Here is a 16,065-nt window from a genome sequence, read left to right as displayed (position 1 = left end):
AGGAATCCAGATTTAATTGGACCTGGATTTTTGGCACAAAAAGTTTGAGCTGTTTTTTGGATACTGTTACACAACAGAGACCTCTTTAAAGCACCACCGTCTTTTCCCTGCACTCTTTGTTCTCTCCATGACCTTGCCGTGTTCATTCTGACATATTTTTTGCTGCAGCTGAGGAGCCACTGACATGGTAACACGAAATAGGATTTGATCTTGTTCTGGAAGTTTTCTCTTTGATTAGCTCTGGGAGCCTGTCACACACTCTTCCAGCCCTGCCATGCAAACAGCCTTGAATTACATTTCACAAGGTTTCATCCTTGGGAGTAACACTGACAATCCCTATGTTCTTTCCCCAAACCCTCTCCCAAAGCAGGCTGACACCTACAGAAACCTCACCAGACTTTGCTGCAGCAAAGTTCTCTAAAATGCTTTAAAACAAATGGACCTGCAAAAACTCCACCAGATTTCAATTAAATGTGCAAATCAGATTCTTGAAGCTGCAAAAATAATCCCTGCAGGAATTATTTGATGTGGGATGGGGACATCCCCCTTTTAAGGGCAGTAATAATTAATGCATTACTTTCAATAAATTTACATTTTTCTCCACAAAGAAAAAACTCCAGCCATAATTCCATTTTTTATTTCAGTATTTAGAGTGCCCCCCAAAATCACTGGTCTCGCATTTAGGCTGCACCATCTTATGAAAACATGAAAAGTGGACTAATTCCTTCCTGCAATGTTTTCCAGTGACTGTTACTGTAACTTAGAACCAAGGGCTCATGAATTATTAAAAAAAAAATTAAACATTTCATTGCAATTTAAACTCTTTATTCTGGGATTATTTCTGCATATAATAGTCTCAAAACCTAAGGTAACCAACCCCCAGATAGGGAATGCCTCTAAAATATTCAGCATTCCAGGCAACCTGTTGCAGTGTTTCCTCTTTTTCCGGGAAACAAAATTTCTGTCTTGTCTTTTCCCAGAACTGCCCAGAGTTGTCTTATTCTGGTGAGAAGAACCTGTGTTGTTAATATTCTGTCCTCTACATAAACAGAATATTCCTGCATCCTTGAATCCAGCAGGATAATTGAACATCTCTGTGTCCAGCACCTGCCACAGAACAGCCACTCATTCCTTCTCCACTGATACCTGCCAGACCTCTATGAACGCAGAGTGGAGAAAGTTATTTAGTACCCCAAAAATTTCATCCTAGTTCTTGTGCACCATGAGATCATAATCACTGCTTCCTACCTGATCAGGGAACAACCTTGAGAACTGCAAAATTATCTTTTCAGCCCTACAGACTCAAAGTTTAACCTTCCCCCTTCGTCCTTGCATTTTAAATTAACTTTGCATGTTTTACCTTTAAGTACAGCACCGTTCAAATTTCTGTCTTACACCTTCTGAGGGCTGGAGTTTACAGAAATTATTAAATGCAGAAACACTTCAGAATCAGAACATCCAAAAATAAAAATGCAAAAATACCTTCTAATGGCTCCCTATTTTTTTTCCAGCTACTGTTTGTAGGCTCAAGGGAGGAGGTATTTGAAGTCTTCCTTTGTGAGATAAGTAGTTCCCTTTGCAAGAAAATTTGCAGCTGCTTAACACTTTTATTTAGGACACTGAATTTATTCCCTTTTGTTTGATTTCCATAACTGTTGCTTTGTATGGGTCCAACACAAAGTCTCTTCTATTCTGTTTTACCTGGATGTGCAAAACCACAGCCTCACACCTCACTCTGGGGAAGGCAAGTCCTGTACACCCTATCTCCCATTTTTTCAGCTGTACCTGGATGTATTGACTGCCTTCAAAGCAATAACAAAGCTTGGACTTGATTTAAACCTGGTCTTAGCAGGTAATTGCAGTAGTGAACAGAAATTTCACGTGCACCACCATGCTTCCTCCAAAATTATATTTATAGGAGGTTCTCCCTACCCACTTATCCCAAGTCCCATGAGGGGACATTTTCTACTTAACCAATTAAATGTTCCTGGAGGAAAGGGCCTGAAGCATAGCTAACCTTCCCCCCATTCCCTTCCTGAGTTGTTTAGATAACTGACAGGATTACAACCCCTTAAAGCCCTGGAGCAGTGCCTCTGGAATGGCTCCAGCAACAAATTCCGTGCCCTGAGTAAGAGAAAATGGTGCTATTACTGCACAGAGTTGTGAGCTGTGGCAGCACTTTGAAGTCAGTTACAGCGGCAGCTAAACATGCATTGGTTACAAAACAGAACCAGGAGCAAAATACCCTGCAAAGAAACAAATGCATAAAAGCACTTTCACCATACAGATTATTTCCACCCTTGTAAAAGAGAATTTTTACATAAAATTCCCACCTAGCAGGAGAAAAGGTTTATTCCAAATTAATTACGTGCTCACCTTTGACTCTATCTCCTTTGTGCAGGTGAATTTCCCCTTCCCCTTGAGGTTGATATGGCTTTACAACGATAAAAAGTCTCCCAGGGACAGCACTGTAGAGCTTCCTTTTGGGACCCTGATAATCCAAGGCAGACAGAGTATCTTTGTTGGCACTGGGACTGTAAACGGCACTGGAAATTGAAATGAAAAATCATTAACAGCTTATTCAAAAGGGGAAAGTTAATCATTTACCATCACATTAGCAAGATTAAATTAAGCAGTGAATAACAAAACTGTCTCTCAGTAAGACATCTAACCCTGCAGAAAAAACACCAAACAGGAGCTTTCAAAGGTTGAAATCTTTCAGTATGAAACATGATCAATATTCACCTGACCATAATGGCCTAGAACAGAAAACACACAACATTAAAGCTTTTAGGTTTTCTGCAAATTAAACTTGCATATTCCGAGGCCCTAATTAAATTCAAAATTTATATGCCCATCATAAATTCCCAGCATGTCAATTTGTCAGAGGGACTTGAAAATATCTGTATTTACAATTCTTGGGAATGGATACCTTTGTAACACAGAGTGAACAAGTGAGATCACTGAATAATTAACTAAATGGACTGAATAATCAAGTTACGTCGTCACTCCAAGGCCCAAGATTATATTTAGATCTGCACAAAGCCTGGTACTTGTGGTTAACATTTTCCAAATGATCATTTCTTCTGGATGGCAATCACCAGCTCACTCAGTGACTCCAGAATGTGCCCAGGAGAGCCACAGGTCACCACCAACTCACAGTCATGGTGTATAAAAAAGGAATTGTTGAAAGGTGGTGAACAATGAATAAGATCACTCTTAAACCTATGGGAAAATGAGTGAATTGTCAAAACAAGATGAAAAGAGAAAGAGGCAAATACTAAAGAGGGTGGGAAACCTATAGGATAGATCATAAACTTGCAATACACTAGCAGTCAACTTCAAAAACACCCCAAAGCATAAAAACTTGCAGTCTTAACCAAAGTCTAGAAAAGGAAAATATTAATGAGAAGGAGTAATATTAATAGAGCTTGATAGGGAAAAGGCTACCAAAGGAAGAAGTTTGATTTAGTGGTAGTTTGGCATTATAACAGTCTGCTTGCCTTCATGTAAGAAAGTATCTCAAACTGCTTTAAGCAAAATGAAATACAAGGGCTGGGGTCTGCTGAGTTTTCATCTTTTTTTTTTTTTTTTTTTTTTTAAACCAGTCTCCTAACAAAACGGGAGCCAGTAAGTCAATAGTACTGAAGTCTGATAAAAACCCACACTTATTGGACCTTTCCTATCAGGAACACTCCTGTTTTCCTGCAGTAACTTCTCCACCATTTGGAACTGCATGCACCTTTCACCTTGTTTTATTCTATTACTGTGAAGGGATGCTGCTAATGGTAAGCCCCACTCAGGAGTTTAGAAGTGAGCTCTGGTTGCATGTCTGTGATGGAGTTTGCACCAGAAACCTCAGCCAACTCTCACAGTTGTTTAAAGAAAGCCTGGAAAAGATGACATTCAGATTTCAGTTCTTTTGCTCCATTCCTTTTTCCTTATAAGTGGAGGAACAGTCATCACCATTAAAAAAAAAAAAAAAAAAAAAATCCAGATCTATAAACTATAGCTACACATCTGATTCCCACTTGTATCAAAATGTGTTTCTGCCTAGTCTGGTGGCAGCTATTCCCAGTGTTATCTCCCAGCATCTACTTTAACTGTGAGCACAGAAGATACATTCATTTTCTCCCTCACTGAAAGAGAAAAGGGAAATGGCACATTAAACCCACACAAGGAATGCAGAACTTCTCAGGCAACAGGCTCACTAATGGAAATCAGGGCTGCAACGTGGGGTGCAGGACTTTTTAAAAAGAGATCTTTCCTCTCCCTTGCTTGTCCCCAGCGTGGGTTCCAAGCCCAGCAAGTGCCAGGAAGGAGCAGGAGAAGGATGCGGAGATTTCAAGAGAGGTGTAGACATGTTTCCCTCTCAGCCAGAAGAAGGTGGCCATCCTTGGCAGCTCAGCCCTCACTGAGGCTGTGTTGGCACCTCATTCACTGATTTCTGTGGGTAAGTTCCACACAAAGGCTGTCCTTTTCCTTTCATTCCCAACTCCCCCTTCCCAAACACTTTACTGTGAAGAGCAACAGCCTTGTGAGAATCAAGAACAGTTTGGCCTTGGACACTCCCAGGGATGGGGCAGCCACAGCTTCTCTGGGAAGTCTGTTCCAGTGACTCACCACCCTCTCAGGAAAGAATTTCTTCTTAATACCCAATCTAAATCTCTCCTCTTTCAGTTTAAGAAGACAGAACACCTGAGCCACATGGGCTGCAAAGGTCACATGAACCCCTTCGAGCATGGCTCTCCAGCACCTCTCCATAGCACAAATCCCGCAGACCTCATTAACCCTTTGTCACAGTCTGACTTTCTCCATCACTGTGCCCCTTCTGGCTGCTTCTGCTCCACAACGGAACCTCCTGCTGTGTCAAAAAGGGCTTTTCCATCTCAGGGGAGCAACAGCATCGTGGTGACTGCTATTATTTGCAAATAATAAGCAGAGACAGCAACAGTTCCCACATTTAGCTAACAGTAAGTAGGTGGTCATGCAGTTAAACAAAATCTGTGAGGAAAGTGTCATATAAGGTGCCATTCCTGACTGCAAAATGGGCCTATGGCAAGAAAAGGCATTATTTGCAGGAAAAATAATTCATAAAAATCCTTTTAGTTGTCTTTAAATTTAGAGAGCCTCCAGCTCTCTTCTCAGTACTTGCACATACTCTGGACTTCTCTGAAACAAGTCTTGGTTGCACAGAGGGAACTCTGCAGCTAGGAAGCAGTTTCAGCAGCTGTGATGCTGGTGCACTAAGAGAAAGACCAAAATTTGATATCCACAAACTCTCAGGCATTAAATTGGTTCTCATTGTCACCTGAGTTACTTTTCAGAAAGGGCAGAGGAAAGCAGTTGAACAAAGTCAAAGCAAGTAAATGTTTGCTTAATCAAAAAAAAAATTTCTAATTGTTACCCCCAGCTCAAATGATTGTTTATACTTCTAGAATTTGAAGTGTGTTATCCCAGGAACATTGATGAAAAGGCACTTTTTATCCCATTCAACTAAAATAATCACTGACTCTAAGGTAGAACCTCCCTCTCTGGTGGCATCAGCAGAATCCAGAGGACAGAAGAACACTCATTCTCTGAAAAGAACCTTACAGCCTCCTCACTTCAACTCCTCATCCAGTTGAAGCCTCATTACAGACAGATCTTGAGCTGTTACTGGGCCCTGTGAGGAAATGCCACCCAAATTATACCCAAATGAGCTTTTGCTGTTATTGTAACATACATATGCTTTGTTAGCAAGATGAGCTTGCTTTGCTGCATGAAACCACTGGCATATGGAATCTGTATCCCCCTCCTTCCCTTTAATTCACTCCTTCTTACATGCCAGACAACTCTGTCTCACAGTTCACCAGATCTCCCCTGTCCAGCAGTATTGTTTCCATCACAAACAGTGCCTGGCAGTTTGGCCAGGGAGAGCAGAAGAACATGCAAGGTAACAGCAGCAGTGTCAACTATATAACATTTTGTTTTACTGACTTGAAAACTCCACTGAATATCCCTTATACCTACAAACAGCAAAGAGAAACCAACAGCTGCATTTCTTGACAATGCCCAGTTCCTTTTCTGCTCTGAACAGCAGACATATATATATATATATATATACATTTATATATGTATGTATATCAGGAAACAGGACAGACAAAGCCTGATTTTCAAATGAGGAGTGAGTTACATGTGTTTAGCCAAAATGTGTGAGCTCTGGTTCTGTCCAGCAGTACTCAGCTCTGATGCTCCCTTTCTGCAGCACTTTAACTCCTCGTCCTGGTGCAGCTCCATCTCTTTCACATTTGACAGGAGTTCCAGAGTCCAGAGCAGTGCCTTCTCAAAGGTGCTGCCCCCATATGTGATCACAACTTAGCCCCAGCCCTCCGCTTTATTCCATGGCTTACAATACCTACATGACTCTAATTAGTCAGGATTTGCTCTCCAGTGGGACAGAGCTGCAGGATATTTGCCCAGAATGCCTGCTAGATCACATTACTCCCTCTATTTCACTCTTTGGTTCAGCACACACCTACAGAACAGAGAACCTAAACAGACTCTGCTCCCCCACCCATGGGCAGCTCCAACACAGGTTCCAGGCATGACCAGTAGTTCTGTGAGGGGTCCAGGTATCCCAGAAACAGTTTGCTTCACTGTTGTATACAATCCTTATTTCAACTCTGGGAAGATGTGCAGAGCCAGGGCCTTGAGCTGGAGGTTCAAACTCTGTGTCAAGTCACTGCTGAACTTGAAAGTCTGCCTGGCTGCTGGAGCTCTGTGAGGAAACAGCTGGCTTTGGGGCTTCCAATTAATATATTTACACTCGGGCACGGTCCACTGTGCTGAGAATTAATAATTATACATTCTAGAGAGTGCAAATACCATAAAGGAATGTGGCAAGCCAGCATGGTGCCTTTAGGGGTACCTCATGCTGTGAAACAGCAAAGCTCACCTGATGTGCCTGTGCTGCTGCCTCTTGGCATCCTCTCCCAGCCTGTTGAGGGACGGCGAGCGGCTCCGGGAAGACGGAGTGTAACTCCCCACAGTTTTTACAGTTCCATTGGGATTATTCTGCATCTGTTGGAGCAGGTGAGGGGAAAGGCTGCGGTGTGAAGAGGCAGAGGAGGAGGCTGACCACTCGGGGAGGTTGTTGATGTTCAGGTTGTTGTCACTGTTGGAGCGGAGCAGGATCCGGGGGGCTGCCAAGGTGCTGGGAGGCCTCCTCCTCCTGTTGGAGTAGGTGGGAGCCTCCCTAAAGGGCACTGTGCAAAGAGAGACATGGAGGGTGATCTCAGATGATTTCACATTCATGTGTGTTTACCACCACATGCAACATATGGCATTGTTTCTTCTGCAGAGACAGAAACTCCACCTTGCCAGCAGAGCTGATCAAATTATCTTTAGAACATCATTAAATCAAAAACAACAGAGCAACATTAACCTGTTTGCCGGCTTGAATACATGGTGAGGCAACACCAGTGTCCTGAGCCTGCTGAATGCTCTGAACTGTGCTCTAGGAAATGGGAAACACCTCATTATTGCCAAGTTTGAGGCTCAGAAAGTTCATTTTCCTGCTGTGTTGTCACGTTCAGTCAGAAAGGCACAGAACAGGGCTGCCCAGCAGAATTCCTGATGCATAGACTTGCAGTTTCCATCCCCCAGCTGGTACCCAAACTGGTCCAGGCCAGGTTCAAGTTCAGGCCTAACCTGAAATCTGTGAACAGTCACCTTATCCCCATCTTGCAGGTTAAAAATTGAGGACACGGTTTCCTGTCCTGGCAGAACTCTATTACACTGCTGCAATCCCCAGGCATTCCCCTCTTTCTAATCCTGGCATTCCTACCACATCCATTACTATGGTATATAGAGCATACTACCCCAGGGTAATACACTGGCTCCGTCACATGCCGCGTCCCAGAGGGAACACCAGGGTATCCAAAGGCTCCAAGAAACTCCTTAATGGAAGAGCCACAACACAAAACAAAGCAAGGGCAACACAAATCTAACTCAGAGCAGAGGGTCCAGCCCTCCACGTGAGCTCCTGGTACACACGAGCGTTCACACCATTTTCCAGATCTCCTTTCCCACTCTAGTGGGTCAGTTTGTCCCGAGTGCAACTTAGAAGGCAAATTCCCTAATAAAAAAAAGCATACAGTTGTCAGCAGATGTGATGGAATTTCCTGCCCTGTCATAAAGGAATTGACCCCAAAACCTCATGCTGGCCTTGATCCCCATTATTGCAACTGCCCTCATTAATTTCTCTTGGTGGAGCTCATGGGGTCATAGGACCTGAGCCAAAGTGCACAGATTTACATCCAAAAAGTCACAGTGGCATAACTAACAAAAGGCAGCCAGGCATTATCCTGAGGGCTTCACTGAGCTGTTGTAATTCTCAAAGAAACAAATCATATGTAAATTGGGAAAGAAGACCCACAAAATATCATCCTTCATGTCTAAAGTGCCAGTAAGTGCCATTTATAAAGAGCCAGAAATGTCTGCTCATTCAATACCCTTCAAAACCACACAAAAAACCAGAATAAGAATGTCTGTCGTCATCCTTCATGTCTAAAGTGCCAGTAAGTGCCACTTATAAAGAGGCAGAAATGTCTGCTCATTCAATAGCCTTCAAAACCACAAAAAAAACAGAATAAGAATGTCTGTCATACTGTGCAAGTAAATAAATTCACATAAATACGAAATAGATAGGAATCAATCTGTCCTGCCTTCAAATCGTCTTTAATTGAGAGAACAAAGCAAAAATTTAAGGTTTCAGTGCAAAACTGAGAGCATATTTATAGCATAAAATAGAGATGGAACTGCGAGTAAAAGAATGGTTTGTATCATTTTCACCAGAGTCAGTTTATGATTACAGTTTATCAACTACAACTCTGAATATTTTACAATAACATCCTTTGTATTTCCAGTGAGCTGAAACTTCCTCTAGTAAACAACTTGACAACATCTGAACAACCAAACACGGGAACAGAGTGCACAGAAAGGGCTTCAATTCATTCCCATGCTTCCTTTGAAATAAGGGAAATAGCCTTTAAAAGCTTTAAATGGGAGACAGTACAGAAATCCAATGCTTACGCTACAAACTAGAAGAAACTCTGGATAATTTTCGTGACATTTCAAGTTTTTATCCCATTCCATATTTCTTTAAGGTTTCAAAGAAGCCGAGGGTGTCATGAGAGCACCTTGGTGCTTCAGATGTCACAGTGAAAGCCCCAGTTAGTGCTAACTTACAGCAAACTCACAGCATTTATCTCCAAAACTGGCACATACAGACCCTTAGGTCGGTGTGTGGGGCAGAGATGCAACATTTCTACATTCCTTTATTTTTGACATTTGGAACACAGCTCCAGAAAGCACTTCATTGAAGATGGGGATCTCTCCCAGGTACAACAAAGCAGAATTCAGTCAAGGAGAAAACACACAAACTGAGTACAAGGCATGTTTGGCACACTCAGCTTTGCTACCAAAAGGTCTAATGCGGTTCCCCCGGTCACCAAAGTTTGCCTTGGATTCGGTAAAAATTGGCTCTGACCTTTAGATTTCAATTTCTCATTAAACTGAAAGCAGCCTGCCCAGTCCTTCCAGCCACAGGCTGAGAAAACAAAATCCTGCCAGCGTTTTGGGGATGGTTACTGGGACTCTGGAGAGGCTGGTGGAGTCTCTGCTGGTGGGATGGGGAGGGAGGACAAGGACAGGGTGCCAGGGCACGGTGACAGCACGGACAGAGAGCTGCAGGGCACATCTGTACTGACAGATTGGAGAAACCACCCTCCAGGCACCAGAGGAAAGGAAATCTTTTTCCCTTACACACCTCAGGAGCATTTTATAAGCCCATTTAAGAGTTTAGTTTTTGTTTTGCTATTAATGTTCTATTCTTGAGGAGAGAACTACGAGCAAAATTAGCCTTTACTACAGGAAATAAACAGGGAAGGGGACGACTAATTACACCAATTGATGCATGTCTAACACAAATCTTTTATAGAAAGAGTTAAAAATAAGCATTTCTGTGCCTGAAGTGATTAATATTCCACCCAACTGTTTCTTTTCCCCAGCAATCTGCAAACTGTAAGTGGGTGGATATTTTTTTAGCTGCTTCTTATCAGCATTATTTATATTATTTTCACAATTAAAAAACAGAACTACAACAAAAAATGATGAAATGCAAATGTCCATGCTCTAGTCCCTGTTGGACTCTGCTTTCCCCTAATATTTCACCACATTTCAGAACTGCAAGAATAACTGTGGCAAAACTTGTTTGGGAAAAACACTTGATATAAAATGACATGAAAATGCCTGAACCAATTCCATGCCCCAAAAGTTTAAATTTATCATCCCTAAAAGCATACTTGAAAGTACCACATAATCCTTCCTCCAGCTCTCTGAATTCTATTCCTGGCACTTCATACATCTGAAGGTGCAATTCAGCACCATTCACTGACAAAATTCACCTAGGAAAATCCTTCCGTGTCTCCAAATGCATTTCTCAGGGAACAAAAACATTTTTATAATTACTTGATTCTTCAGAGAACATCCTAAAAGGAATAAAGTCACATCCAGCTTTAATAACCACTTGCCTAAATGGACTGTCTAACATCAGATAATTTTGAAAAAGAAATCGCAGGAATTGATTAATTATAGAGTCACTAAGCCCATCATATTAAATGTACACAAGAAAACACCAGTCTGAAACATCAAAGTGTTCTGCTTTCATCGCTTACCTTCTTTCTTTGTGAAGGCATTTAACAAAGACTTCATTTTCCCTTTTTACTTTAGCAGCAATCCCCTCATTATATAACCTTTGCAGGCAAGAAAGAGGCAAAAAAAGATTTAAAAAAATAATAATATTAAAAAAGAAAACCAACAATCAAGCTACCCAATTTCTATGTGTTCAGGCTGGCTGCACCCTGACATAAGCAGCAGGTTTCTGGGCACTGTGGAACTGCGAGCATAGCTGGGCATGCAGTACCCAGCGTTCTGGTGACAAAGCCCACCCCACATTCTGTCTGTCAGCTGGGAGCCAACTGTGCACAGACTGGAGCTGCTCAAAAAAAAAAAAAAAAAAAAAAAAAAAAGCCAGAAAAGGGGGCCGCAAAAAAAAAAAAAAAAAAAAAAGGAAAAAAAAAAAAAAAAAAAAAAAAAGGCGCTCCTGCTATCTCTCGCAGCATTAGTCATGTGAACCTGCCGCCGCCACAGCCCCGCGGAGGAGCAGGCGCTGCTCCCGCTCCCCAGCCCGCCGGCTGCGGGAGCGCCGCGGCACCGGGAGCAGCAATTCCCGTTTCCAGGCGGGAGAGGGGCCGGAGCAGCTGGGGCTGGCCACGGGAAAGCCCGGCCAGGGCTGGGAGCTGCCGGGAGCCTGCCTTTCGCTCTCAACTTGCACAGCTGCCTCTCGGTGCTCAGAGCATCCCACTGTTAATTCGCTTGTTGCTATTTATGTGCTTGTTGCTGTTTACTCACTTTCTGCTATTTATTTTCTTTTCCTTATCTATTTCCTTTTCACTGTTTCTTTTTTCCCCATCGATTTCCCCTTCTGCTCTTCACTTTTTGCTATTTATTCCCTTTCCCCTATTTATTTATTTATTTATTTCTTCCAAAGGACCGAGCTGAGGAGAAGCACAAATCGTCCCAAGCTTCACACAATGATCACGTTAAGGATGGAGCCAGACCTGCCACTACACAGAATCTCTCACCTATATTCCTGTATTCCAGTTTGAAACAGAGGGGATAATAAAAGCACAGTTATTCTCCCCTCCCCTTCCATCACACTGGAATAAAAGAGAATTTCTCTTTGCACAGAGTAAGAATATAAAAAAAAAATTGACCAAGCTCATTTGGTAAATTCGATGCAAATGCCAGGAAATACAAAATATAACCAGAGAAGTTTGGAAAGTCCTAATTCTGAAAGAAAAAGAAACCCGGGGATAACTATGCTTGGCAGTGCAAACATGCTTCCAGAGGAAGAGCAGATAACTGAAACAGGCATATAGGAAGGAGGGGGAGGTGCTAAAAATCACAAAAATTTTAAGCAGATCTACTTAAATCCAAGATATAAAGATTCCAAAGTATAGGAAATGCATGGTCTAATAAAAAAGAATAACCTACATTAAAAAATTGCCTTCTAGTAATATAAACTATATAACAGGTAATAAATATTTATTCTATTTCAGGCTTCTTCACTGATCACTAATGCATCTATCTGGAATATCAAGGGATTTCTTACTGAGAAAACTGCTTCAAGAAAGACAGAAAATAAATTACCTAAATAGGTTTAATGTCTGTGTGCATAGTGATCTCACAGTTAACATAGACCTGAAAAGAATTAGTAAGCATAAATAAATTGAACAGTTTCAACTTAATTTAACATCCCTGTGTTTAATTTACAAAGAAAAGAATATTTCCCTAATATAATATTTGGTTCAATTTATTTTTGAAAGCAACTATCCTTCGTACGTGGAACTCTTACCAGAGGAAATGGACACAGCACATGTGCAGCATTAAACATCTTTATTTGACAGGAAAAACCCTTCTTCTTGACTTCTAATAGATGCAAAGCTTCCTAAAAAATAACTTTGAACTTTAATTCATTAACTTATAAATATGTGCATTAATTAGCTCCACAGAAGAATCAATATAATTTCCAGAACCAGAACTGCTCCACCAGGGCTGTGCCACTAATTTGAATTATAACCCTCTATGAGTTCCATTTTCTAATATCTTCATCCAATCCCCTGATTATATTCGGAGCTGCAAAACACAAAGGAACTAGGAGTGTTAATGGAACCCTTAAACTGCTTTTTCCTTTCTCTGGGTGTCAGTGGTGGAAAGCAGTGACAGCCCAGGCCCCCAAGGACAGGAATTAGGCCAGGGAAGGGTTAACTCAATCCTGCTCATTCCTGTCTGTTCATATACAGTAAAATAAAAACAGACAGGCAACTGTAGTCAATCAAAATGAATTCCAGAGGGGATTTTTATTAGATTCTTGCCAGAGCTGTAACATTTCATCATCTGGAGGTTTCTAATCAGTGTTATAAAAAACATCCAAAATATGAAAGTCACTTGAAATTATTAAGTTTTGTGGAAATGGTGGGAACTCTTACAGACCTACACCATCAGAGACATCACCTGATGAGTGATCATTTTATTCCATTTAACTGTCTGTCTTTCCCCCAACGTGGGAAATGTAATTTCTTCCTACATGGCAGAGCCTCCTGCAATAACCACTATTGTACAATGGGAAAATGTGACAATCAAGGAAGTCAGTGAACACTTGCAGCTGCAGTTTTTGAGCTTCTCTCATTTTCACTAATAGCTTATTAGAATTTGTTTATTTTAACAGAAGTCCCAAATTCTGCGGTGTTGGCAAATTAGAAAATATTCCAGCATCTTCCACTCCTTCCTGAAAGATTTTCTGCCTCACAAATGTAGCCTCAATATTATCACCTCAGGACAAAAACTTAATAATTTGACTGTGCCTATACCCAAGCATAATATAACCCACAAGCCATTAGCATCCTTAATCTAAAAATCATGAGGAGCCTTCCAAATAGAGGTGCAGTAAACCCTCATTTCCCTGCTCCTTTGGTAGGTGCTCAGAAAAATGTGTGGGAGCTCTGCATGGGGATGTCTCTGAGAGAAAAAAGACACCTTAAACAGAAACCAAACATGGGTTCTCAGGTTAATTTTGATTAACATCTTTTGTGTTTTTCTAACACCAGTTTTTATGGGTGTTTAAATCCATAACCCCTATTTGAAATCTATGGAAAATCAGTGCCTTACACACTCTTGAGTATCTATTTTTAGGCATTTAGATGCCCAATGTCTTATTTAATCATCTCTCCAACACACCTTTGAGGGTCTAAGGCTTCTTAGATAATGATTTGCCATGATTTATTCTTTCCTGATTTTGTCCATTTTGGAGCTCCTGTCAGAATAATCCCTCTAGCTGGTACATACATATAGGTTCTTGTTAAAAATTCAGCATATAGAAATGCATTTCTCTGCACCATAAAACAGGCTTCCCGTATGCTAAGCCACCAAATGGAGAGTTAGACAAGAAAAGAGAGATTCAAATATAGACTGCAAAGAACATAAAGGCTCTTGGGGAAAAAAAAAAAACCCACCCAACCTAGGCTGCTACAGTGCTTGTAGATGACTGGCTTATTCCAGAAAGCCACAAGGTGGTCGTGAACCCAGGCAGGGGTGACAGATTTAGAAGGACTCCACCTCAGAGCAACAACTGAACCGATTTCATAAAGCAAAGGGTTTGGGGTTTTTTTAAATTTTTCTGAATAAAAAATCTGTGGAGTTTGCTCAGGGAGCTGCAGTTAAAGCAGCACAGAGAGAGAAGCATCTGAGCCCACTGAAATGCTGCTGGGAGAGCCCAGCCCGGGCTGACCTGCTGTTATATCTCTGTCAGCAGCATCTTAGCACCCAGCTACCCCTGGTATCAACCAGCTCGTGGCAGTAGCACTCACCCTGAGCTCAGGGGTGGAACAGGGGCAGGAGACTGTGAGTGGGAAAGGACAGCAGAGGGATGGCTTGGGAACAGATGGCAGGAGTTATCAATTAGAAAAAAAAAGCAAAAAAATAGCAGTGGGAGTTGCACAGCCATGTGCCAGACACCCCTTCCGTCACCCGGCACCAGCGTTCCAGGCTGTGCGCACTGTGACAAGGGCCAAGGAACCCAGAACCTGCCCAGAACTTCCTGGAAAACCAACAACAAGGACTTGGAAAGGCTCTGGGCTCAGGCACAGCTCTGGGGATGGCTTAATCCGAGGCAATTTCTCATGTGGTGGAAAGATCTGGTCACAGAGTTCTGCAGAAAACACTTTAGTCATTTTAATAACAAAGCATAGGAGAGGTACGTGTTTGATGGCACATCCCAAGGGAATTTAAAAGTTGATGAATCCACAGTTGCCCCACATAAATGAAATTAAAATCACAGGAAGTGAAAAAAAATATCCTTTTTTTTCCCCCCCCCGTATTTCCATGACTATAAATTAGCCCTCACTAAGATTACAGCAGCAATGCAAGGTAAGCATTCAAAGAGCTGCATGAGCCTGAGAAGGGAGACTTCAGTTCACCTCAGGGCTTTACTTGCAGGTGCTCACACATCAAGGAGAGACAGAGGAACTTCTGGTTAGATTATGTTCAAAAATTGCTAAGTATTGCTTCAAAACTTGCTACATGTCAGAGCAAAGTCTGACATCTCTCTGAGAGGTTGGAAGGTACTAAGTAAGAAGGAGAAATTATGATCTAGAAGAGTTTGAATAAGATTCAAAAAGAAAAATTACCAGGCTCAATGTGGCAATACTTCCAAATATCTGAAGCTCTGCCTGCAGCAATACAAATATATAGATCAGAATTTACCTGAGAATAGAGAAAAAACCTCTGTCCCCAAGGATGAGAGATGGCTTTGTGTGAGGAATCTGGGTCAGAGGTGCAGAGAGAAGTGAACAATAGAAGGTTAAAAGGTGGGGAGATGAAACCCTTCAATTCTCTGTGAAAGGCTGGAATCGGGGAGGAAACAATGGCCAATAACGAGGGAAAAGTCTTGCAAGTAGTAGCTTGGAGAGAGAAAAGCAAAAGCAATGACAGAAAGCTCCGATAGCTGAAGGGGAATTTAAAAACATGATTGAAATCTATCAGCAATGTGGAAGCAAGCAGCCAATCTGAATAAAATATGGCTGGCTGGCTTTCATTTTAACAGGTATATTGCTATAAAAGAAGCAACTTATCCAAATAAAGCCATGTATTTTCTGTAGTTCTGGAAAACATTCTCCCTGGAATGGGAAGGCCAGCTCTGACAAGGCTTTCTCAAGGTTTTATACTCCCAGAGCACTCACAGCCCCTCATATCTATTATTCCTGTTTGGGTTGAAAGTACCATCCACTCTTACTCTGAATAATACAAATAACTACAATAAATATTTGTGCCTCTCCTCCACTCATTTGTGCACCCTGATAACAAAGAGTTTTCTCTGTTGGCCATGAGGACAGGGAAAAATAGAATCTTTTAAAAAGTAAATAGTTTTTGTGAACTCTTTCAGAAAAAGGCAATGGGTGATTT

General features: G+C 41.7%; 1 protein-coding gene across 2 annotated transcripts in view; it reads right to left on the bottom strand.

Annotated features, from left to right (window-relative positions):
* SHANK2 (SH3 and multiple ankyrin repeat domains 2) overlaps positions 1–16,065 on the bottom strand; it is a 240,978-nt gene that overhangs the window by 164,226 nt on the left and 60,687 nt on the right. The window contains exons 1-5 of one of the 2 annotated variants that reach the window (XM_041459184.1): positions 10,719–10,755; positions 6,953–7,247; positions 5,824–5,836; positions 3,352–3,374; positions 2,377–2,528 (exon numbers count right to left, since the gene is read on the bottom strand). In XM_041459184.1, coding sequence (XP_041315118.1) covers positions 2,377–2,528; positions 3,352–3,374; positions 5,824–5,836; positions 6,953–7,247; positions 10,719–10,755 — 520 coding nt within the window. Of the gene's footprint in view, positions 1–2,376; positions 2,529–3,351; positions 3,375–5,823; positions 5,837–6,952; positions 7,248–10,718; positions 10,756–16,065 lie in introns of those variants that run through there. The other variant, XM_041459183.1, reaches the window with a different exon arrangement.

Source organism: Pyrgilauda ruficollis, unplaced genomic scaffold, assembly GCF_017590135.1.
Source record: "Pyrgilauda ruficollis isolate IOZ18807 unplaced genomic scaffold, ASM1759013v1 scaffold132, whole genome shotgun sequence".
Lineage (NCBI taxonomy): Eukaryota > Metazoa > Chordata > Aves > Passeriformes > Passeridae > Pyrgilauda > Pyrgilauda ruficollis.
Note: the sequence above shows the minus strand (reverse complement) of the source record. Positions and strands in the feature narration are given on the sequence as shown.